Source organism: Camelus dromedarius, chromosome 12 (genome assembly GCF_036321535.1).
Source record: "Camelus dromedarius isolate mCamDro1 chromosome 12, mCamDro1.pat, whole genome shotgun sequence".
NCBI lineage: Eukaryota > Metazoa > Chordata > Mammalia > Artiodactyla > Camelidae > Camelus > Camelus dromedarius.
The window spans coordinates 47,930,498-47,954,587 of record NC_087447.1 but is presented as its reverse complement, the minus strand read 5'-3'; the positions used below and the strand labels follow the sequence as shown (position 1 = coordinate 47,954,587).

Here is a 24,090-nt window from a genome sequence, read left to right as displayed (position 1 = left end):
GAGGCTCAGAGAGGATGCAATTCATCCGAAGCCGCATAGCTAGAGAGTGGCAAGTCAACGTTTTGTTCAGTTTCAGAGCCTGTGCTCCTTCTATTCTGTTTTATCATAAATTTCACACAAACACTGCCTTCCACTCTGTGATGTATCTGTTTTCTGTAGTCCTCTCCTCCCCAGAGCATCCCAGGAGTGGAGGGAGATGCTTCATGCACATCCTGTGGCATCAAGGGCCTGGCAGCCTCCTGAGATACACACCAGTCTACAAAGCACTCCCCTTTAGCAACTGGTTTTTGTAAAGTCTAAATTGTTAAGGTTGGAAAATGTTCAAACGTGTTCAGCAGAGCTAAGGCACGAGTGGCCCTTTTCTAGAAGTCATCCTTTTGCATCCCATGGGTGCCCCCTGGTGGGAAAGGCCCTCTGCCCCTGTGAAGAACAGCCCTTGTTGGCCTTTGTCTTCTTGTGTCTGATTTACTGACCAGAAATCAGACAGACTTGGATTCTACCCGTGCTCACCTTGGCCCATCAGATTCCGAGCTTCATATGAGGCTTTGCTGGAGAGCACTGCTTTCTGGAGGAGCTGTACACAGGCTCACTGTCACCTCGTTTTTTTCCTTACGGCATGTGTCAGCTGCAGATTCCCAAGGTTTATCCCAGACCCACTGACACAGGAGCTGGGGGGAGCCTGGGAACGTGTGTTTACATGTACAATTTACATATTACACTTGGTATTTACGCATGTAAGCTGTAAGGGATTCTAACACACAGCCCTGGTTATAAGGCATTGGACTAGCATAACTCCTGGTTTTTCTGATAAGGAAACCAGCCCAGGCAGGCGGGGTGACCTGCCTGGGATAACACAGCAAGTCAGTGGACGCCTCGCCAACTTAGCACTCTTCTGGGTCCCAGCCCTCCCCTGGCCCCAGAGAGTTGGGGTCAGGAGGTCCATGCAGCTGGGGAACCCAGAGGGTGCTGGCAGAAGGCCTCCACGGCTGCCGATGGGGACCAGTTGTTTGGTGTTTCTATTTATTGACTCTTTAAACTTCATCATCCAAGGAAAGTTAATACATGACTGGTAGCAAGAGAAACATAATCTAAGACCACAATGACCTACCCACCCCAAACAAAAACAGAACCAAACAGAACCAAACCCCATCTGACACCAGACCTTTGGAGCTGCAGCTGGAGAAGCGGGGGGCTGGGGTCAGACTGGCTCCTGCAGTTTGGGGGGCAGGGGAGAGGCTGCCCCCTGTGGTAGCCTTCCCAGCCTAAGAGGCTACGTCTAGACCCTCTGCTTTGGACATCCTTCCTGGAAGGGCTGCCCCTGGCAGGAGGTGGGTATGGAGAGGGATACAGTGGTCAGAGTGAGGGGGCTCCTAGGTCTACCTCCCAAGGTGACCATATGTGCCAGTGCATGAGATGCAGGGGCTGAGGGGCAACAATGAGGAGAGCAAGGGCCCTTTCCCTGCTCAAGCCAGGAGAAAGCCCTGGCCCAGGCCTCATCAGTGTTCCCAAATTCAGGAACCACTAAAGGCACTGCCAACAAGCAAAGAAACGTTATGGCCTGGGAAGGCCCTCCAGATGGGAGTCACTCCCCCTCCCCACCTCCCCCGGAGTCATCATCTTGTTCTGGATGACTGAGGGGACTTGGTCCTTTCCTCTGGATACTGGAGGGCAGCCCAGTCAGGACGAGGCCTTGGAAAATATATGTTAAGAGGCAGTGTTTCAGTGCCCCAAACATGCAGTGTGTGTGTGCGTGTGTAATGAGAGGGGGACTGGTCCCTCCAGGAAGGCTTGGTTAGGGGCCTAGGATGGCTCCCAGGACAGGAATAGGGTTTGCTCTTTTTTTTTTTCCTTCTGTCATTTCCTCAAATCACTCCCTGCCCCAGGTCATTGCATAAATAAGTGCTTGGGAAGGTACACATCTAAAAAGAAACATAAATACTGTACATGGGAAAGGGTTCCATTCCCTAGCCCTCCCTCTGCCCCCAGAAAACCCTCCAAATATTGCACATGGTCCTCCCCAGCCCCATGGGGTCCAGGCCTGGTCGTGTCTTTGGTAGAAGCTCCAGGGACAGAGGTCCTGGGCAGCCCATGTGTCCCCCTCCCCACCCCATCATGACTGGGAGCACCGGAGCAGCCAGAGGGCTGGGAAAGGTGCTCCATCAGGAATGCTTCCATGAGGATGGGAGGTGGCCCACGCAGGCACAGGTGTACCCGAGGTCGGACACTCCTGTTCAGAGTCTGCATGTGGGCTTGGAACAGGCAAGGAGGCTGAGGGCAGGTGGGGAGGCAAGGCCTGGGCCACCGTGGACAGGGTCACACCCTCCACAGGAGGAGGTGGTTTGTGCTGTCGTCTCGGCCCACGGTCTCACTGCTGCCACTGCCCCCACTGCTGAGTCGGAAGTCCTCATAGCCATCGCCTCCACTGATAACCAGCATTTTAGGCCTGGCCAAGGCAGGGCCTCGGTGCCGAGGGGAGTCCCGATGCTCCAGAGAGGGCAGCTTCTCGAGGCCTGGGGGAGCCAAGGGGAGGACTGGTTAGCCTGGGGTGACTAGTGGCTGCACTATCTCGTCATGGCCCAGAAGACAGCAAGAAAGACACACGTACTTCCCAAGGGGGATCCCACTTCCTGTGAGCCAAGAACTTCCTATTTGGAAAGAAATGCCCACTTTCTGGCAGTCAGACAACTTCTCACATCCCTTCTGTACTTTCTAGACATGAGTGACATGACATCCTAGGGCCATACCACTTTCTATCTCTTGATTACTGCACGTATACTGTCCTCTTCCCACTCACTTCCTGCTTCCAACAGCCCTTTCCCAATTAGGCAACTTGTCTTCTCTGGACTCCGACAACATCTGGCCAAGGCTTCCCTGCTCCCTGATTCCCACAGTCCCCTCCTCTTGGGAATATGGTTTCCCGCCCCGCCAAAGCAAGATTTTGCTAACTGGGACCTCCTTGATATGCATTATTTCCTAATATGTTTCACTTTCTAATTCTCACAGTCCATTTCCTGTCCTGTCTGCCACTCTCTATTCTGCTCTCTAGTGCTATTTCTATTGCCTGCACATCACTCCCTGGTTCTACTTCCTGCCCTAAACATCATTTCTAGTCCTGTTTTATTTCCTGTTGTATATATCCCTTCTTGTGTCATATTCTAATTTCTTATAATTCACTCTTCGGCTCTTATGACATTCTCTGGACAGACTTTTATACACACACACACCCCCAACTGTATACTAGATTTTATTTTAGGGTTTCCATAGCCTACTTCCTCTAATATATACCATTTCCAGGTCTGTATTACACTTTTCCTCCCTCTTAACCCTCTCCTGGCAGGACAGTGGGGAATCCTAAACCCAAAGCCCAGGGTCCCTGACTTGGGGTAGGATGCGCAGACCCACCTGTGTCTGGGGGAGGTGGTGGGGTTGGGCAGAGCAGGTTGAAGCCATCTGGCAGCTGAACTGCAGCCAAGAAGCGGACGTGGCCAGTGTGTCCCTGACCCAGGCCCGCAGGGCTGAGGGGTGCCCGTGGGCAGCTGACAGTACTGGGCGAGGTGGGCATGGTGAGCACGACACCGGCGCTGGTGCCTACCCACAGCAGCTCTTCACACACCAGCAGCGCTGTGATCCTCAGGCAGGCAGCCTTGTGCTGCCGGATGATGGCATCCGAGCCTGGGGTGGAGACAGAGCAGAGCTGGGGCTGAGTCCTGGCCCTGGCTCAGCCTCCTCAGTGACAGGGACAGAAAGGCTCCAAGGGAAGGGGCAATAACAGACTGAAGTCAGTACCTGCCAGCATCCTGTGCACGGGAGGGGTGACATCTACCTCTGCCAGTTGCTCAAAGGTGTCTGGATGGTAGAGACACACATGGGCACTACCTTTCAGTGTCACCCACACGCCAAGACTGGAGTCCACCATGCAGGCCACGCTGCGGCTGGAATCCTGCCCCACGGAGAATGTGTGCTGGGGGGCAGGGGTAGAGAGCAGATGGGTGACTGACAGGCCTGCCTTCCCTGGCCCTCCCTGCCTTGTGCCTCACCATTGCCCACCCCTCCCTCCTTAGAACTCACACCAAGCCTCTCCAGAAAGTTCCCGGACTGACAGCAAAGGCAGCCTTGCTCCCTGGTCTGGATTTAACCTTTCAAACCTTGGTTTCACTAGAACCTCTCCACTTAGATCTCAGAAATTAAAATGGAAGTGCCCTTTCCCTCATGGAAGTTGAATGATTTAATGATCAGAAAAGTTCAAAGCTTGAAGGGTTTTAAGGGCAATTGTTGGCCTCAGCCTGGATAGATGGGGAAGCTGAAGCCTCACAGGGAAAGGAACCTATCAAAGGGTGTCAAAAAGTCGGTCACAGAGCTGGGCCTGCACCCAAGCTCTGCATTCCCGGCTCAGCCAAGGATGGGATCAGTGAGAGCGAAATCAAGGGAACCAGTTACCTACAGATACCACCAGGCTGACAACCCCTGCTGTGTATCTAAATGAACTCAAGACTAATGAAGGCCAAAGTAATGCTAAGGGATGCTGACATCAGGAAGGACCTTTGTCTGCCCCCAAAAGACCCCAATGCTTGAGAGATAGTCTCTGGGGGAAGGATGAATAAAGAATTCTAATGTACACAGGGCACTTATCATAACCCTTATCAACTGGGGAGGAAAGAAGGATCAGAGAAGGACAGGGGCTGGCTCAGATTCACACAGTGGTCAGGGGAAGGCCCTGACCTCTCAGCTGGATGTTTTTTTAGGGCCCCATGTTCTTTCTCCTCTCTCTCCTGAGCCTGGCTCACCCCAGTCACCAATCCCCTAACCCCACCCCTATCCCTACTACCTCCAGCTGCAGCGTGTCAGGGCTCAGGACAAGGACCCGATTCTGGCAGCCACACCACAGCTGCCCACCTACAGACACCATCTTGGTGATGGGGCTCCTCTGAGCACCCAGGGTCACCGATTTGAAGTTCTGGGGGTCCCAGAAATGGCCTGGAGTGAGGTAAAGAAAATCGCAAATTCAACCCAGTATTGCATTTGAGCTGCACCCGCCCCTGAAATGAGGTGCTGATAACCCCACTTATCAATGAGGACACTAAGGCCTGGAGAGGACCTGGGAGTTACCTCCCAGGGAGTTAAAGTCACATCTCCAGACTTGTGGTTCCAAGGCACCAGCCTTGCTTAGGAGGGAGCGCCAATCCCAGCAATGGGCTCCAGGGGCACTCACCTGCTTCTCTTTGGTAGACCACGAGCTCTCCATTGGCCAGAGACACAAACACCTGATTATTCAAATACCTAGCAAGGAAAAAGAGTCAGAGGTTTCAAGAGACCAAAGGGAATCACAGATAGAACAGCTATGGTTCCCAAGAGACCACCCCTTCCCTGCTCTCCAGGTGAGGGGCACCTGAGTCTAACAAGGAGCAGTGACTTGCACAAGGTCACACAGTGTGTGAGAAGCACAGCTAGCCTAGGGCCAGGCCTCTCCAGCTTCCACTGAAAGGAGGGGCCAGTAGAGCAGGGGACCCGGGTGAACAGAAGGAGGTTTGCACGTGTAGCTGAGAAGGGTTTGGACCAGAAGGAACACCCAGGGACCTTACAGGATGCAGGTCACAGAGGCTGCGTGCTGGAGCTTCATGCTGTTCCTGCGATCACGGATGCTGTCGGAGGACTGGTATACGTGGACACTGTGGATCAGGGGTAGGGACCTGTGACAAGTGCATGGGCACACCAGCCCCTGGAGTCATCCCTCCACCACTATCTCCTCCATGAAGGTACCGAGATCCCACAGCCTCCCTGTGGGTTCAGACCCACTGGCAGCAACCCTGAAGTCTGACCCAAAGCCCTCCTGCTTCTGCTTCAGGACATCACATGTTTCCTAAAGAAAGGGGCTCAGGGTTCTGGCACTGTGACCCCAGCCCCTCGCCTGTCCCTACCAGCCATCCTCAGTGCCCAGCCACACAGAACTCTGGTAAGCCTCAGGGTCAACACTCAGCAGGTCCTCCAGGCTGCCACGGGTGAAGGAGCCACGGCTGGAGCGGCGAAGGGCTCTCCCATCCATTGGGCTGGTACCGCTGGGACCGCCAGGCCCAAAGGAGCCAGACAGTGGCAGGAAGCCAGGTTCCTGCTCCTCTTCTGAACTGGTCGTCTCTGCTGTGGCTTCCTTGGAGCTCGGTGTCTCCTCATCTGAGGGAGACAAAAGTCTTTATTTCCATTCCCCTCTGCCAGGCCCAAGACTTGATGTCTTTCTAGGCCTCAAACTCCCCTCAATGCATCCCTCTGGGCCAGGTCCTGCCCAGGGCCTCCCACTGCTGTTCTGACGCCCCAGGTCTCCGCATCTGCTCAGCCCTTGCTACCCTGCTGACTACAGGCTCCTGGTCCTAGCCTGGCCCCTCCAATCCACCACCACAGACAGAGGACCAACAATTCCACCCTCTCTATTCCATCTTCCTCAACTGGACATTCCAGGGTTCTTAGGATCCAGTCTGACTATCCCACTGCCCTCTGGATCTGTGGTGTCGTAGCCCCTGCATAGCTTGCTAGCCCCTACTGCTCTCTGTGCTAACATCCTGAGACGTGATTTCATGTCTTTGCCTAGCTTGGTCTCTCCTCACCCATCAGCACGGCCTAGGCTGCCCTCTCCTCTGGGCAGTCTGCCCTGCCTGACAGCCCGCCCTGCCTGACAGCCCCAAGCTGGGCACTCACTGCCAAAACTAGAGGAGATGGTGGACCGGCTGGCCTGGCTCTGCAGGGTCCCTGAGGGGCTGGGCGAAGACTCATCATCTGAGTCGCTGTCAAAGGGCATCAACTCTGGGCGTGGGTCACCCTCGGCGGGGCCTGGCGCCATCTCCAGGCCTGAGCCCGCAATGGAGATGTGCAGGCAGGGCTGGGGTCCCCGCTCGGCCAGAGTCGCTGCTTCCTCGTCCACGGCCTCGACGTCCAGTTCCGGCCCAGCGGGCTCAGTTGCCGTCTCTGGGGGGTTCCTCAGCGACGCAGGCCTTTGGCTGGGAGACAAAGATCAGGTAAGAGCCGCTAGGAGGCAGGCTCGGCCCCACTCGCCCGCAAGCCCGCCAGGCCCCGTCCACACTCGCAGGACACGCCCACACCTCGTAGGGGCGGGCTCAGCGTGCGTTGGGGGCAGGGACTTAGTCCCGCTCCACGCCCGCCGCCGCGGCCTCACCTGTGGCAGCGGCGCTGCAGGCCGGGCACCGCCCCGATGCAGAGGATGCGGGCGGAGCAAACAGCGATGCAGGCCTCCACGTCGGGCTCGGCGCGCAGGCTCAGCAGGCACACCTGGCCCACGTAGCCGTCGCTGTTGCACACCCACACCTCAGGCGTGGGCTCGGGGCAGCTGCTCAGGGTCGGGGCTGCGCACGAGAACTGCGGAACGCACCAAGCGGGAGGGGAAGGTGAATGGGAATCGCTGCCACCTCCACACGGCTCTCCAGGTCCTCATGGGAGTGAATGGATTCCCAGTAGACCCTCTGCATACACGTGTGCACGCACACACGGCACACGTGACACTACACATCAAATACACACATGCCTGTGCTACAGGGATCATCCATTCATATATATGTGTACACGCATATATTCACATACATATACACCCCAAATATGAGCACACACATATATATGTGTAACAAATGTGAAAAAATGGTAACCTTTGCCCATATATATGCAGACTCATACAAGCACGTAAGACATTTTCACATCAGTGGTATAGTTTTGTTCACATGCACAGATACATACGAGCAGGAACATACCCATGTGCATGTAACATATATGTGGACATATATAGTGTCCATGTGTTTGTGCAGAGAGCTGTACACTCAAAGACACAGGGAGACATTGCAATGTTCAAGACATGTACACAATGTTGTATATAAAACAAAAACACATGAACATGTGCTGGCTTAGAATAATGCACCCTGGTACCTAGGTGCATACACACACCTGCATACCGCTGCGGGTTTTCATGATGGGGATGGCCTTTAGGAACTCAGGGTCTAGACAACTTTTGCTGGAAGCTGTAGTGGAGATAGATGGACAGACAGACACTGCTTAGCATCCACCTCACCCTGGTCTTTACCCTGCTCATTTCCCTTTCTCCCCTGCCCCTCAAGTTCTCTCCAGGGAGAATGAGGTGGCAGGGGTTATTCCCTGCTTGTCCTTGGCCCCAATTTTCCCATCTGTACAGTGTGAGAGGTAGACCTAGAGGTCACTAAGGCTCTTCTAAACTGTGGATGGACCCTGATCCACAGCTTTCCCTGATCCAGGCCTGCTGAGTGTGTGTGTGGGTAAGGAGGGGGTGGATCCTAGTCATCTACTCCCATGATTGCGCCCCTGCCCTAAGTTGATCCTATCCATGGAATCCCTGCCAAGGAGGCCCTGGGAAAGTCCTATATTTCCCTGCAGAAGTTTCAGTCCACCCTTCCACTGGCAGGGACTGGAGCACAGGACATGGCAGTCCCAGGATTTCTGGCTCCTGATGTCAGTCAGCTACAAGGTGCTGCTCACTGCCCACTGCCTGAAGGTTCTGGTGGGAGGACAGTGGCATGGGTCCTGGCTTACCCAGTTTCCTCTTGGCCTCATCAAAGGCCTGCTCAAAGCCAAGGCGGGCATCAGGGTGGGGGAACTCAAAGATGAAGGAGTCGGTGCCCTCGGGTCGCGTGGTGCACAGCTCCAGCTTGGTAGGGGGAAAGGAAAGCGCATAGCACAGCGCCTGCTTCTCTGATAAGTCCCGGTGCATGGCAGCCGAGAGGTCCCGCAGTGCATCGTCCAGGCTCTGCAGGGTGGAGGTCCCAGGTCTCAGACCTAATATCTCCTTAGAGCCTGTCCTGCCCTGGGGATGGGACTGGGGATCTGCCTCTTCCCTCAGATGGGAAATAGGACTCTGTTTCCCTCCTTGTCCCAAGAGGTAACCTGGATCCTCCCTCCCACAGCTGCAACTGCCCACTCTCCTCTCTCAGCCGGGGATGGAGCTGTGTCTCCACCCCCAGACCTGGAACACATTACTTCCTTCAGATGGGGTAAGGCTGTATTTTCCCCTCAGATAACTGACAGGGATGTCCTCTCCCTCAGGCAAATGACAGGCTATTATCTCTCCCTCAGACTGGGTCAGGGAACCTCAGGCAGAAGGTGCAGACCTGGTGGGGGAAACCGAGGCTCTCAGAGAGCTTGCTCATCTGGCCCAGGGTGGTCAGGTCCTCGTCTAGACGGCTGATAGCCTTCTGGATGTTCTCCCGATTGGCAGCTTGTGACGCGCCTGGTGGGGACAGAGGAAGGCCATGGGCAGAACCAGAGACAGACAAGGTCAGGCTTGGACAGACACTCCTCCCCTCCCCTCACAAACTGCAGTTGGTGCAGGGAGCAGCCTGACAAACCAAGAGCTTATAAACTCTAAGACTTCAGGTTAACATTAACACCCAAGTTAACAGGCAGCGTGGAGAGAAACCCCAGGCCTGAGAGCAGGGGACTGGGCGTGATTCACACCCACCTGGCACAGGGGGTCCCTTGGAGAGCCCCCTGAGAGAGCACGAAGAATAAACTGCAGCTGGCTCTGCAGGCTGGCCTCGGACCGTGGGGCTGCAGCCTCCTGCAGGGCAGGCGGCTGGGCAGCCAGAGCCTCTGGCGGTTAAATTTGCTGATCCAGCGACTCAATTCCCCCACAAAGGAGGGACCAATTAGTTGATGACCTAGATTTCTCTGGTCCTATCCCATACCCGACCACTGCCAAGTAGCTGACCCCGCAGACCAGCTCAGCATCCCCCACACCCCACGCTGTCTAGCTGGAGCACACGCCCTGGATCAGTGGCCCACAAACAGGAGTAGATGAGTAGGGTAGATGGCAGTGGAGTGGACCAGACAAGCCAGGGCTGAGGATAGCTCCTGCCCCTTCTGAGGGAAACTGTCCCCCGACAACCCTCACCACCTGGGCAGCCACATTTTCTTCCCTATGACCCTGCCCCAACTCTGACCACAGCTGATTGGACCAAGTGTGGATACCTGACCTAAAGGTAATCATTTTATCAACCGGCCAGTTCTCTAGTGAGAAGAGATGAACTGGACCAATAATCAGCTTGTATTCCTACACAAGGACCCCTGGAGGGCATGCCTGGGTCCACCTAGGGGCTGAGCCAGCCCCTCCCTTACCCTGGGGGCCACCTCAGGTGGGCCTGGGGACAGAGTCTGGGCATGAACTGCCTGTTGATCCAGAGGTGCCCTCACCACCATCCCAGACCAAGCACCCAACTCAGGAAGGTGAACTGTGCATCCCAGAGCAGCTGGGGCCGAGAGCTGAGGGAGAAAGGCCATGAAGGATCACAGTGTGGGGAGGGAAAAGAGGGAGGGATATGCTCACACAGCAGAGGGAGAGGCTCTCTGAAACCAGCTCAGCTACCTAGTCTCAGACCCAAACAAGGATCATTCAAACCAGCCTTTTGATTGTACTGACTTGAGTGAGTCTGTTCCCCATGCATAAAACTGCTGGACCAGAACAGTATGCTGTCATCTACTACAAGGAATTTAAATGTATTTGTGCAGTGAATCGATGGCTAATTATGGGTATGTCTGTGCTCCCTGCACCACCCCATCCCAGTCCACCTGCCAGCCTATAGCAGGTCCTGTCCAATCAGAAAATGGTCTGTATGCATAGGCCCTGGTCTGGCTCTGCAGGGGTCAGACCAGATCCCACACATCAGCTCCCTTGGACTGAATGGGAAAGCAAGGCCCAAAAGCAGAAAAGCAGATGGAATAGCCAGCCAACCTGGCCACGGCTCAAAGCCCCCAGGCAGGCTTCTCAGAGGAAGACCCCCAAACATTCAGAAGCCCCAAGAAGGCCTGAGCCAGCCCCACCTTTGATAATGTCCGCGTCTTCCAGTGGCAGCTTCCACAGCAGCTTGTACTTGCTGGCCGTGTCGATGACGCTGGCTGCAGTGTACCTGTGAGGAGCCGAGGGGGTGTTCTGGCCAGGGCGGGCAGAGGGGACTGGGGAGGGACAACTGCTCCCCCTGCCCAAGTCCCTCAGCTGCATCCCAGCCACTCACAGGCTCATGGAGCTGCGCCGCAGGGAGCCAGACTTCCGCTTCAGGGTGGTGCAGACGATGAGGTCGGTGAACAGGAAAAGGGACCGGTCTTTCTTGCCACCAACTGCCTTCTGTGGGGCCAGACACAGGATTCAGGCCCAGAGGCCCACCTTCCTGTCCACTGTGGCCCAAGAGGACAGTCAGGCTCAGACAGGGTGTAGGGGTCTTCCCCAGGTGCTCAGAGGCAGAGGCAGAGTTGGGACTTGACCCAGGGCCCCTGCTGAGATGGAAGAGCAGGGAGACCCATGCGTAGCAGCTGTGAGCAGAAGTATGAACAAAGTGGGGAGGTGGGCAGACATCAGGACACTTCTTACCACTTCAATGACCATCTCCTGCCTCAGGAACCGCCGCAGAGGGGCCTGGAGCTGTGGGGCAGGAGGGACAAGGCATCTTGAAGGCTCATTATAAATCCCATCCCCTCCCCAGACCCTGGCGACCCCTGGGCCCCTCTCCAGGGGCCAGCCCAGTGGAAGCAACATCTCATCTACCCTCTCAATGCTGTGTCTTCAGGTCATGGGATGTGTGGCAATAGGGAAGGCATGAAAGAGGACACAGATGTGGACAGAGATGTATGCAAACACGCTGCAGACACTGCTGTGGATTTGGACCTGATTCCAGATGACCATAGATGTGGACACCAGCACAGGTGGGGCAAGGTGGTGCTCACATTCTCCATGCCCTCGATGTGGGCCTCAATCTCCTGCAGCACGCGGGCGTGACGCTCTGCCTCCTCAGCACTCCGCACACCCTTGTTGATGCGCTCAGCCACCTGCTTGATGTTCCGCTGCGCATCCAGCAGGAGTGGGTGGTCTGGGTGGTCCTCAGGCGTGTGCTTTAGGAGGTCCTGGGGTAGAAATGGGCACCAGACCCCTGCTTAGCTGCCCCGGTGATGCCCTAAGCCCCCACATTGACTGCTAGAACAGGAAGGACTGTGGGTAGACCCTAGAGAGGTCCCCTACCTGAGTCCTGGGGACCTGCATGCCAGGCTTGACCAGGTAGGAGCCTCAGAACCCCCTGTGCCCCAACACACCTCCAGGCCTTGCCCACCTGCCTGCCTAGCCCCATGCCCACCTTCACTAGAAGCTCGTAGCGTGGGATCCGCTGCACGGGCTTGATCATGAGGTCAGAGAGCGCCTGCTTCTCCTTGTTCTCACGCATGCTTTGCTGAAACCCCAGACAGGGAGGATGGGCACATACATGAGGAAAGACATGCAAAGGAAACATCCAGAAACAGGTCCCCAGCGAGCCCTTCCAGCTCAGCCCCAGGGAGGAAGTTGACCCACAGGCTGGGGCTCCTGGGGCCCCAAAGCTGGCCCATGGTGAGGGTGGCCTCCCTCTCCCTGCCCCAGTACCTCCAGGAACTTGAGAAAGGCAGGCCTCGCCTCCTTAGCCACACGCACGGCGTCCTTTGCATTCAGAAAGTTATCAATATAGGCAGAGTAGATGTTGACCAGGACATCCTTGGAGAACTGTGGGTGAAGAGGCAGGCTGGGAAACCCTCAAGGTGTCCCCTACCCCACCTCACCCTGTCCTGGTTTCCAGTGATTCATGAGCCAACATCTTTTCCCTCCAACTAGAAATGATCCCGTCTCTAAAAGATCGGGCATGTGCTCCTGGGTTGTATGTACATGTTGCACATGTGACTGTGTGATTAGGTATATACATGTACACACATGCACACGTGTCTCATCCATGTTTGCGTGTACATGTACATACATGTGCCTGGGAACATTCTGTGTGCTCAGATCAGGTTCTCTCCCTTCCAGCTGGGCATCTCCATCCCTTGGTCTCCAGGCCCACCAAGTCCACCTAGGCAGGTCTCCCTCCTCACTGTTTGCTGAGTGACATTGACTCATTCCTGCTGTTTGGCCTTTGCTCATGTAACTCCCTCCACCAGGAATGCCCTGGACCCATCCAAATCTCATCTACCCCAGGCCCCAGTTCTCCTGCCTCCAGGAAGCACTCCATGCCCCACTGAGGGCTCTGCCTAGAACTATACCTGGCCTCTGGCCTCCCCTGATCCAAAACAAGTCTTCCCTCTCCAAGGAGACAGATGCTCCCATCTTGCCCAGTAAAGCCCTGCTCAGGGCCAGGACATGCTGGTTGGTGGCTAATACTTGCTGGCCAGTTGCTGGCTGGGCTAAATGTGGACATTCTCTGTCAGAAGCCCTGGCTGGGAGTTGGACACCCCAGTTCCTGTCTCAGCTACACCATGGATGGATGACATGACCTGTGTGGTATCTCTGGCCCCTCTGGGCCTTGAAACCCGTGTCTCTAGATTCTAGATGCCGACTGCACCCCTCCCCATCCAGATGTGCTCTAAGGCAGAGGCTGAAGCAGCTTAGGGAGGACAACAGTCCCCACCTCTTTCCCCCATCCTCAGACAGAGCATCCTATGCTGACCCCTCCAGTGGGGCCAGGGCTTCCACTGCTGTCCTTGGCAAGGTCCAGGCAGAGGGATAGGCCTAGTGATACTGAGGGTTGTGATGGGCTGGAGAGGTCAGCACTCAAGCTGGAGTCTCATCACCACTGGGCCATGGTTCTCGTCACAACAGTTTCCAGGTCAGGAGGGACCTTCAAAGACCTTCTTGAGCCCAAGGCCCACCCCACAACATCACAAATACATGAAAACACACCCACAATCCACAAAAACAGACACAGTATTTTTTGCTAGTAAAATTTTTGGAAAGAGTTTTACAATTTTACTTCTGAAATTATTTGGCTCTGAGTAAGCACTTAGTTTGTGTTTCACCATATTTATCATTCATCATCATGCTTTTTTGGGAATTCTGGCAAAATAACATATGTAAGTAAAATTTTTTCAAATGTAATTAAATTCATATAAATGAATACTAAATTTAACAATGAAAGAAAATGGCATGTTATGTTTTACAGACATTTAGCTGAATGTTTATTAGTTTTGCTTTTGTAGTTCTTTTTGACTTTTGAAGTCAATACCTTTCCTAAGGTTCCAAGTACTATTGTAGGATCTTGAAAATCTCACAAGTGGAGATCTTGCCTGTGGGGAAAGGGAGTACAGGTGGGGTAGAGCATGGGTGCTGGAACCAGGTTTCTTGGGGTTGAAGCCACCATTTACTAACCATGGCTTTGATCAGATTGCTTTCAATGTGGCAGAGTCATCTTTAAACTCAGGGGAATAACTACACCTTCCTCCTTAGAACTGTAGATATGTGTAATGTATTTAGAATGCCTAGCACATAATAAGTGCCAGATAGCTAGCTATTGTTATCAAAATGCCTGATGGGGAAAAGAGCTAATCAAGACTAGGTCAGTGTCAACATGAAGCCCAAGTCCAGGGTCAGGAACAAAGCAACTGTTTAGGTTCAGATTAAGGTAGGGGTTGAGGTCAGTATCAGCTTCCATTTGAGTCTAAGTCAGTGTTAGGGCCAGCTCAGGGTCAGTATTAGGGTCAGGTCAGTGCCAGCAACTAGGGTTGGGCCCAAGATCAGGGTCAGTGTCTGGGGTTGGGGTCCATGCCAGAGTCCAGCCAAGCTCTGGGGTTGGATCAGGGATTAGAGTCAGTCTCCAGGTAGGGGTAGGGTGGGGTCAGGGGGTCCATACATGGAAGCATCCAGCCCCTTCTAGGAGAGGCCGAGCTTGTGGGGCTGTAGCACTGGATAGCAGGGCCACTCACCGACTGGACAAGCAGATCTCCCACCTTCTGCTGGGCATGCCAGGTCTGCACACAGTGCCGCACCTGCTCTAGGAACTGTTCATGGTGCTCCAGGAGCTCCGGGATCTGGTTGAAAATCTCATCCACCAGTGATGGGTCACACAGCAAGGAGTTCTCTGGCTGCTTCAGTGGCTGCATGTAGCCCTAGGAGACTCACAGGGTCAGTACAGGTCCCTCAGAGAGATGGCACCCCAACCCACTGGCACAGGTGTGCATAAAATCACCTGGACCTGCAGCTCAGTGGCCCTGCCTACTGGACCTCCCTCATTAGACTCTGGGAGGGAGATGAGAAGACCTATCCCCACGCCTCTCCCTGCACAGCCCAGGGCCTCGCACAAGATGGGAGTGAGGGGTCTCAGGAAAAGATGTGCTGGCTGCCTGAATAAACAGAACTTGGAGTGAGGAAAGCAAGAAGACTGGGCTTCTGGGGGACCCCACACACTAATTCAGCAAATATTTATGGAGCACTTACTATGTGCCAGGCACTAAGAACTGGGAGATAGCAGTGAACAAGAAAGACCAAACTCCTGCCCTGACAGAGCTAGTCAGAGGAAACACACATATAAAATAAAATAAAAAAACAAACCACATTTCATCAAATCTAAGATGCTGCCAATTAAGTTATTAAAGGATATCAATTATAGGATGAACCTGGATTTCAAAGATGGCAAAATGTGAAGAATATGTCTTAGAATCAATTACATGTGGAAATCCTGTGGTAAGTTACAGAGTGATAACTGCTGTGGGGAAAACAAAGCAGGGAGGGGCATGGGAGGCCATATGGGAAGTTACTGAAGGCTTTTTGACACTATCTGAACAGTTTTCAGACATTCTGGTCAATCGGTGACTAAAACTCCCAAATTTCATCTCAAATCTGCATTCAGTGGTGTTTCCAAAGCATGAATAGCCCTGCTCAGCCGCTGAGATCTCACAGAGATGTCGCCCTCTGCTGGCATGAACTGTAACTACAAGCCTAAGAAACAAGGCTATTGAAAAAGTATTACCCCATGTCGAAATAAAATTTACATCAAACGTTTTTTTTTTTAAACCTAACTTGTTGTAAAACAAGCTTGAGAAAGTAAAGCTCAACAGAATCCTCTCACCTGGTGTGGGATTCTGAAAAAGTGGGAGGGTGATGGTGTGGAGACAGGCAGCCTCCCTCTTGCAGCTCCTAGGCCAGTCTGAGCCAGTGCCATATCTGTACCAGGGTCTGGTGCCCTACAAGGAGCAAGAGCTAAACTGCTCACTTCTGGGTCCCAGCGCCTCGCACAGAAGCAGGTGCACAGTGGGAGGAAAGAATAAACAGCGACTGAGAACCCAATACAGAACCTGCTAGGAGCCAGTACCTGCATTCACTCAGCACATACTAGCTGAGCACTACTGTGTGTCTTGCCTTCTAAGCACGGGCTGCATGAATGGGCAGACAGAAGGCCTGTGCTCCCGCAGGTGAAAGTTTAGTGGAAGGAGGCAAAAAATAAGTACCATAAATAACGAAATTATTACACAGTATTTTAGAAGACAGTGAGTGCTGTGGGAGAAAAAGGCAGGAGGGAAGGTCAGGGAAAGGGGGTTGTTAGCTAGGAATTTGGGGGTTGAAGAAAGACTGAAAGGGTGAGGGTGACACTCAGTGTAATCTTAGAACCTGGGTTCAAATCCTATCTCCTTCTGGCTTTAACCTTAGTAATTAACTTCTTCCTTCATTTTAAACTCCTGGCCTGCAGGAACAATACCTATCAATTTGGGTGGCAGTGGTCACTGTGAGGGTTGTAGAGATCAATCTCCATTTGCATACCACCTATGTAGGGAGCACCCTAGAGTGAAGCTGACAAGGATTCAACCCAGGCTATGACACGTCCCAGCTCTGTGGACCTGAATAAGTTGCTCTACTTCTCTGCGCTCAGTTTCATCATCTGTAAAATGGGGGTTATAGTGAGGTTTATATGAATTCACTTATACAAAGTACACATAGTAAGCATTCAATAAATGTCAGCTCTTAGTATTACCACTTGCTATGGTCTGAATGTTTGTGTTCCCCCAAAATTCACATGTTGAAACCCAAACCCTGATGTGGTGGTATCTGGAGGTGGGGCCTTTGGGAGGTGAGTAGGTCATGAGGGTGGAGCCCTTGTGAATGGGATTTGTGCCCTGATAAAAGAGGCCCCAGAAAGCTCCCTTGGCCCTTCCACCATGGAGGACACAGTGAAAAGACAGCTGTCTATGAACCAGGAAGCCATACTCACCAGCACCGAATCTGCCTGCACCTTCATCTTGGACTTCTCAGCCTCCAAAACTATGACAAATAAATTTCTATTTCCTTAAGCCACACAGTTTATGGAATTTTTATTACAGCAGCCCAAATAAGCTAGGACATCACTTAACAGACAGACAACCCTGGACAGGCTTCTTAACCTCTCTGAGCCTTCATTTTCTCATACGAAGAAGGGGACAATAATGCCTGCCTCACAAGGTTAAGACAAGGATTAAAGGTGATTTTTATAAACACACACACATACACACACATGCAGAACTGCCAAGCAGTGTGCTAAATTACTCATGCATCTCTCTTGTAATCTGCATTTGAGACAGGTAGTATTATTATTCCCACTATACAGATGAGGAAACTGAGGCAGAAACTGGTTATGTAACTTGCTCCAAGTCACACAGCTGGTCAAGAGGTACTGCCAAGTTTGAACCCTAGCAGTCTGGCTCCAGAACTGTGCTCCTGACCCCTGGGATGGACCTCAGTCCTTCGAACACACTAGGGCTGTCTTGAGCTGACACTGTCCTGCCCACGTCCACCCCTCCCTACCCAACACTCTCAGTTTGGCATCCTCAGTACCATTGTCCCTTAGCTCTTCTGCCTGCAGGCCCTGCAAGCCTCCACGTGTGCAGCCCTGTACCCGCTGGGAGATTCGGAGGCAAAGAGGCACACCCTGCTCTGCCTGCCTCCAGTCTGAGAACAAGACATGGGCGGCCTCATCACCTTTTAATCTTCCCGCTGAAAGCAGGGTAGGATTAGTTACATTTTGCAGACAAAAATGCACAGGCTCAGAGAAGTGAGGTGATTAGGCTAGCATCACCCAGAAGGAAGGTAAATGACTCAAACTCTGGACTGACTCCCATGCCTTCAACTTCCACCTAGAGGACCACAAAGAACCGCCCCACCCCCCGCCCCAGACCCCTGCACGTCTACACCTGCCATCCGCCGGGCAGCCAGGGGCACCTCTTAAAGATGGAATTCCGGTTGTGGCCCTCCTGTGACTTCCTTGTGCTCACAATAAAGGCCAGATCCTTGCCTGGAGCCACACTGGCCACCTCCCCATCCTTAACCACTCTAGGTTTCCTCCAGCCTCCCAGCTGTTGTTCTTGCTGTTCCCTCCACCTGGAATAATCCCCTCAGGACTCCCCCTGCTTTACTCCTACCTACCCTCCGGGTTTCAGCTAAACGCCCAACACAGTGGCCCCGACACCAGGGCAGGCCCCCATTCTGTGTTCTCATCTCTCTATGCATTTTTTTTAAAGTAATGTATTTTTGTGGTAAAATACATATAGCATAAAATGTGCCGTTGTAATCACTTTCAAGCGGACAGTTCAGTATACTCACATTAAGTGTTTTCACATCGTATGGAACTGTTACCATTCATCTCTAGAACTTTTTTTCATTTCCCCAACTGAAACTTTGTACCTATTAAACAATAACTCCCCACTCCCCCTGCCAGTCACTGGCAACCCCATTCTACTTTCTTTATGAATTTGCCTATTCTAGGTACCCCATGTAAGTGGAATCATGTAGTATTTGTCATTTTGTGACTGGCTTAGTTCACTGAGCATATAATGTCTTCAAAGTTCATCTATGTTGTATCATAGCATGTGTCAGAATTTCCTTCTAAGGTTGAACGATATTCTGTTTTAAGTATATACTCTTGGTGCACTTTTGCATCACCATTTGTCCTCACACATGGTCTGTCTTGTTACTGTCAGTTTTTGCCATAGACTGTGAGACCCAGGAGACAGGACCATATCACTCATGCTCACTGCTGAACACCCCCACCTCCTGAACACTGCCTGGTACACAGAAGGTGCCCATTGCGAATTTGTGAAGTGAATGAATGAATACTCTGGGTGTTTCCAGGGCTCTCCCTTCCACCCTTTGCTCTCACTCTGTCCAGGTGGCTTGAGCAAACTTGTCCTCAACCATGACCACCAGGCCCCCCTTCGGCTTAGACCCACGCTACCTATCCTGGGCCCTAGACCCGAATGTGCAACCCAGCTCCTGGACTTTCCCAGACCCACACACCTGAACCTAAACTCACCATCTTACCCCACCGTTCCCAGGTAGGGCTCCTCTAGTGCCTCAGTCACCAAGGATGAGCACAGGAGGGGCTCCCCACAACCAACCAGTTACTACAGCTGACCTGACCAGTCCACTTCCTAAGTGTCTGTCCCCAGCTCGCTCTCTCTGCAGCCTCTGCCCTGGTCGGGCCTCACCTGGCCTCGGCCTGCTTTGCTGCTGCAGCCCCTCCCCAGCAGTCAGGCAGACTTGGTAAAGCATGCGCCAGGCTGCACACTGCCCCTGCTCAAAGCTCTCAGTCTCTGGGGCCTTGGAGAGTCCAAACCCTCCTCCTGGGACTGGGGGCTCCCTCCACATGAGCTCTGCAGGCTCCCTTGGCATCACCACAGGACTGACCCCCTGTGCTGGCCACATGGACCTCTGAAAGTGCCAGGCCTCTCCTTAACTGACTTTGCACATGCTGTTCCTGCTACTGAGGAGACAGGGCAGGAGGAAGCCAGCACCTCCTCCAGGGAAAATACCAGACCCCACACCTCACAGGTGCCCTTCGCTGCCTTGAGAGCCCATATCCTCAACTATGTCCCAGCAGGACTGTCAGCTCCCACATCAGGGGCTTTCTTCTTATTCATCCCTGTGTTTCCTGCACCCGCAATAGGGCCTAGCACACGCAGGTGCTCAGCATTTAATCCCATTCAACCAATGTTTTTCCAGTCAATAAATAAAGTGTTGTGGGGGCTGGACAACAGAGGAGGTTCATAGATCTAAGCCCAGACCCAGGGCTGCTGGGGGCAGTGGAAGGGTGGTGGGAGGAGGGAGCACCTGCCATGGGGTGCCCCAGTCTGGCACCATTAAGGCCTCTCCACATTCTCTCCAGCCCTGGAGGGGGCTTCCTCCATGAACAGGTGGTGTGTTCCAGGGTCATTCCTCTCTAACCTCGGTCCCCTGTCCACAAAATGGGTTTGTTCCCACATATCTGACAGCCTCCTAGACTCACAGTGGCTACTCTCAGGGGCCCGGGCCAGCCCCAAGCCTCACCTGCATCAGGGTGCGCAGCGACTCCACGTACGACTGCTCCGTATCCAGCAGGGTCATGGTCACATGCTTCCGCATGTCCTGGGGGGACAGAAGGCAGAGGGTGAGCAGTGCCTTGTTCCTCTCACACCAGCCACCTGCCATCACATGAGTCCAGAGATCTGGAGATCTCCTGTTTACTAACTGGCTCTCCTGTTGGGCTTCTGAAAAGGACTCAAAAAAATCAATAATCTCTCACATTTGCGAAGGATAATGCCTCCAGGCCACTCCCCACTCCAGCTGCCAACTCTGAAAACCCCACCTTCAGACTCAGCACCGTCGGGTCAGAACCCACCTTGGGCTTCACACCATCCCTGAGAGTTGAAAATTGTCATGCAGCAAGGTAGGGGCAGGGTTCAGCCACTCTCAGACAAGGCTGGACCCCAGTTCACTCAGTAAAAAAAGTTAACTGAGCCTTATTCTACGTCGGGCACTATTCTAAGCATTGTGTACTATTATTTCATCCTTCCGAGCACCATGTGAGGTAGATGTTTTATTCTTCCCATTTTAAGGATGGGGAAAAGGAGACCCAGGCACTGATGCCTCTATTCCAAGGATCTGATGATTTGTAGTAGAGTCCCTGGGGGGTTACCCAGACTCTGCACCCACACCCCCAGGGACAAGGTGCGTATCCCTGACAGGAGAGCCCCTATTCTATGGGAAGGCTTTGGGAAGCCAGCCTGGAGATGTCTGCTCTGTGTTCCACCCCTGGGACTCAGCTTACCTGCTGCCTCTCACCACTAGTTCTTATGCCTCTGATCCACTCTTCCTCCAGGAAGCCTGTCCCAGATGGCACAGCTCTAATGGCTTCCCTTCCCAAGCAAAGACTCCACTCTAAGTCTCCTCCAAGTCCCTGGAGTGGTCCTGAGCAAGGTCCATATCTCCTCTGGGTCCTGGGTCTCTGTGGTTTATTCTCCTCTCTCCATTCTCTGTCCCAGGCCTCACCTTGGCCTCAGCTGGAGCTCATCAAAGCTTGCTGGTCCTTGTGGACACTCTTTGCACTTGGCAACAGCACAGTGGGTGTCCACATCTGTGGCATCCCTCTACTCCCCACCTCTAGGAGCCCCTCAAGGCAGAGATGTTACCAGTGGAGCGGCCCTGGGTCTATGTCTGCTGAGTAGGCCTGAGCCCTGGGTCTGCCCAGCCTGCCTGATCCAGCCACTGCTCACCCCTCTGTTCGTGGACACCTCAGGTCCCCCTCCCTCTGACCCAGGGACTCAGGAGTCACACCTGTCTCCAAACCTGTACTACAATGAGGCATGCTCAGAAAAATGGGCTCCTATGCTAGGAACTCAGGGGTGGGGGGGTGAATGACACCCCCTTGAGGGAGGGGAGGAGGCTGGTTTGCTTCACCCCCACCAGCCCTGTGCTCTGCTGAGTGAGAAGGCACTGGACTCCGCCTCAGAGTCCCCAGCTACAGCCAGCCCATCTATCTTCAGTGCTTCTGAGGCCTTTAAAAAATCCAGGACAGCTTCCAGTAGGAGGCAGCACCAGCTAGGCCCACCCCAGCGAGGATGGAGAGCTTGGGAGAGCATCAGGGGCTAGAAGGGGCTCCCAAGGGAAGGCCCAGATGCCCAATCCTCCCCCTCTCCAGGGACATCTCAGCACCTCACAAATATGGCCACACTTCAGCCTCATGCTTGCAGCTCTATGACAGGGCTTGTCATCTCCACTTCACAGGTGAGAGGTGGCCTGACTTGTCCGAGGTCACACAGCCAGTGACCAGCCGAGTGGGCACTAGAGTCTCTTTAGCCACCTCATGCTGAGTCTCAGGGCCCAAGAACCCAGAGTTCTCACTCAGACTGACCAGCCAGCCATGGGCCACAAGGACCCCAGCTTGGTCCTTCCCAGCTGTGACTTTGGGTGGTCACCTAATCACCTGGGCTTCCACAATCTCCTCTGTGAAATGAAATGAGTAATACCTCCCTCCCAGTGCTGTGAAAGCAAGGCGATCGGGAGCAGGGTGGCTCTCCCCACACATACTGGGTCTTCAAGGTCCATTCTTACTCTGCCTCAGCAAAGCTGTTTATTTACATTCATCTCCCTGTGGGACAGGGAGCTCCTGACAGTAGGATCAAATCGAGCTCAGCCTTGGGTGGCATAGCCACCCTGCCCCACCCACTTCCCCAGCCCAAGCCTGCCAGGCCCAGCAGTGAGGGTCATGGGCAGGGAGGCCTCCTGAGTGAGGCAGGGCTGGGGTAACTCATGCAGGGAGGCTGACATTGCAAGGCCGCCTTTCCCAGCCTCCCCCTGCTTAAAAAGCACAGTGGGCTGTCACTCAGCTGTCAGGTAGAGGAACAGAAAACAAGGCCAGCTCCCTGTCACTGCATCAAGAGCCCCTTCTGCACGTGCCCAGACACGGGTGTGAGTGTATGTGGGGATAGGGAGGCCAGGGGAAGCAGGAGACAGGCAATGCAGCTGTCAACCAGATCAGCAGGCCCACCTGTTCTGGGCGGGACAGCCCTGTAGGCCCAGCCTCCCCCAGAGCCTCTCATCCCTCAACAGCCCCATCTGAAGATCTTCATTATGTGGGGCACTGAAGGGGGAGGGGGACATGGGGCCAAAGGGATACAGGAGAAAGACAGAGTGGGGGGCCTCTCCTACCAGTATAATTGGGACATCATGACCCAAAGCCTGAGACTCCTACACACACACATGTACACAGAGAGAAGCCATAAAGGCCAGACACCCTGCAAAGAGAAAAAAAAGCAGCCAAATCACCCAGCTGAGAACCAGGTCCTTCAGTCCAGAGACTTGAGGCAATGGAGAGAGACACACACAATACAGCACAGGGAGGACAAAACCACAGCCCCCACTGAAGCCCAGGAGAGCGGAGCAATCAGAGTCCAGGCCCAGAGAGACACACAAAGGCGTGGAAACAGCCTGTGGAAGCCTCCACCTCCCCCGCAGGGGAATGCACACTGAACCTGGAATGGGGACACCACCATCGCCACCCCAGCATGATACCTCCAAGGCCCAGTGAGTCCAGTAGCAGGAAGAGGATGGCAAGGGAGGGAGCAAAATTGACTACCCCCTCCTCCGGCACACACATTCATCTGGGATTTGCCTCAGGCTTGAGAGGGACGCTGGAAAAAACTTTCCTTCCTGAGCCTATGGACCCAGGATACCCCTGGCAACAGTCTCTGCCTCCACGGCTGACCTATATCATGTGTTTAGCACCAACAAGCCTTACCAAGGCTGGGTCTCAGGGTGCAGGCCTCCCATGCCAGCTGAGCTTGCCAACCCTTCTGTCATCCCAAGCTTATATCCTGGTGGCACCAAACCTCAGGGCCCTGCCAGCCACACCACCTCTGCCAGGGCTCCTCACACACCTTCAATCTCCCTGCCCCCATCACTGGTCACTGAGCTCCCAGCCCCAGGGCCAGGAGGCTGCTGTGCCTGCTCCGAGTTTCCGGCCCTAGGCCCCAGCATCTGCTCATGCCTCTCCCAGTCTGGGGTCGCCCGAGTTCTAAGCCTTGGCCCAGGTCCCTCGCTGCTCCTCCCTTTCCCCTTACCTGGGCCTCCCCTGGCTCCTCTGCGTCAGCGCCATTGCTCCCCCCGGCGGGCTCCCCGGAGGCGGCGGCCGGGCCCAGATCGCGCATGTCTTCCAACGCGATGGTGAACTGGGCCAGGGTCTTCACCATCTGCAGCATGCGGCCGGCAAGCCGCCGGGGCGGGGGCGCCGGGGTGGCGGGGGTTGGCGGGGACCCTCCCTCCCACCGTCGCTCCCTCGGGGGCTCAGCCCGACAGCGGCGGCAGTCGCCAAGTCAGTTCCAGCGTCTATCTGATGGCGGCAGCCGGGCTGGCAGCGGCGCTGTTGCCTCCTCCGCTCAGCGAGTGCGCCCAGCGAGCCCCGCGCGCGGCGTCGCAGCGGGGAAGGGGGGGAGTCCCCCGCCCCCGCGCCACACCCCCCCCCCCCCACCGCCCTCATTGCTCGGCCCCATCTCTTCCAACACGGAAAGTTGTCC

At 54.2% G+C, this 24,090-nt stretch overlaps 1 protein-coding gene across 1 annotated transcript in view; it reads right to left on the bottom strand.

Moving 5' to 3' along the window:
- Positions 1-965: 965 nt before the first annotated feature.
- Positions 966-24,090, bottom strand: part of ARHGEF17 (Rho guanine nucleotide exchange factor 17) — a 55,399-nt gene continuing 32,274 nt past the window's right edge. The window contains exons 2-21 of the mRNA XM_031460294.2: positions 20,087-20,164; positions 14,722-14,904; positions 12,419-12,535; positions 12,138-12,230; positions 11,734-11,910; positions 11,381-11,431; positions 11,028-11,137; positions 10,837-10,922; positions 9,129-9,247; positions 8,554-8,767; positions 7,936-8,009; positions 7,160-7,359; positions 6,685-6,983; positions 5,916-6,165; positions 5,580-5,666; positions 5,210-5,277; positions 4,826-4,974; positions 3,787-3,961; positions 3,403-3,672; positions 966-2,510 (exon numbers count right to left, since the gene is read on the bottom strand). Of these exons, the coding sequence (XP_031316154.2) occupies positions 2,314-2,510; positions 3,403-3,672; positions 3,787-3,961; positions 4,826-4,974; positions 5,210-5,277; positions 5,580-5,666; positions 5,916-6,165; positions 6,685-6,983; positions 7,160-7,359; positions 7,936-8,009; positions 8,554-8,767; positions 9,129-9,247; positions 10,837-10,922; positions 11,028-11,137; positions 11,381-11,431; positions 11,734-11,910; positions 12,138-12,230; positions 12,419-12,535; positions 14,722-14,904; positions 20,087-20,164 (2,997 nt within the window). The 3' untranslated portion in view covers positions 966-2,313. The remainder of the gene's footprint in view (positions 2,511-3,402; positions 3,673-3,786; positions 3,962-4,825; positions 4,975-5,209; positions 5,278-5,579; positions 5,667-5,915; positions 6,166-6,684; positions 6,984-7,159; positions 7,360-7,935; positions 8,010-8,553; positions 8,768-9,128; positions 9,248-10,836; positions 10,923-11,027; positions 11,138-11,380; positions 11,432-11,733; positions 11,911-12,137; positions 12,231-12,418; positions 12,536-14,721; positions 14,905-20,086; positions 20,165-24,090) is intronic.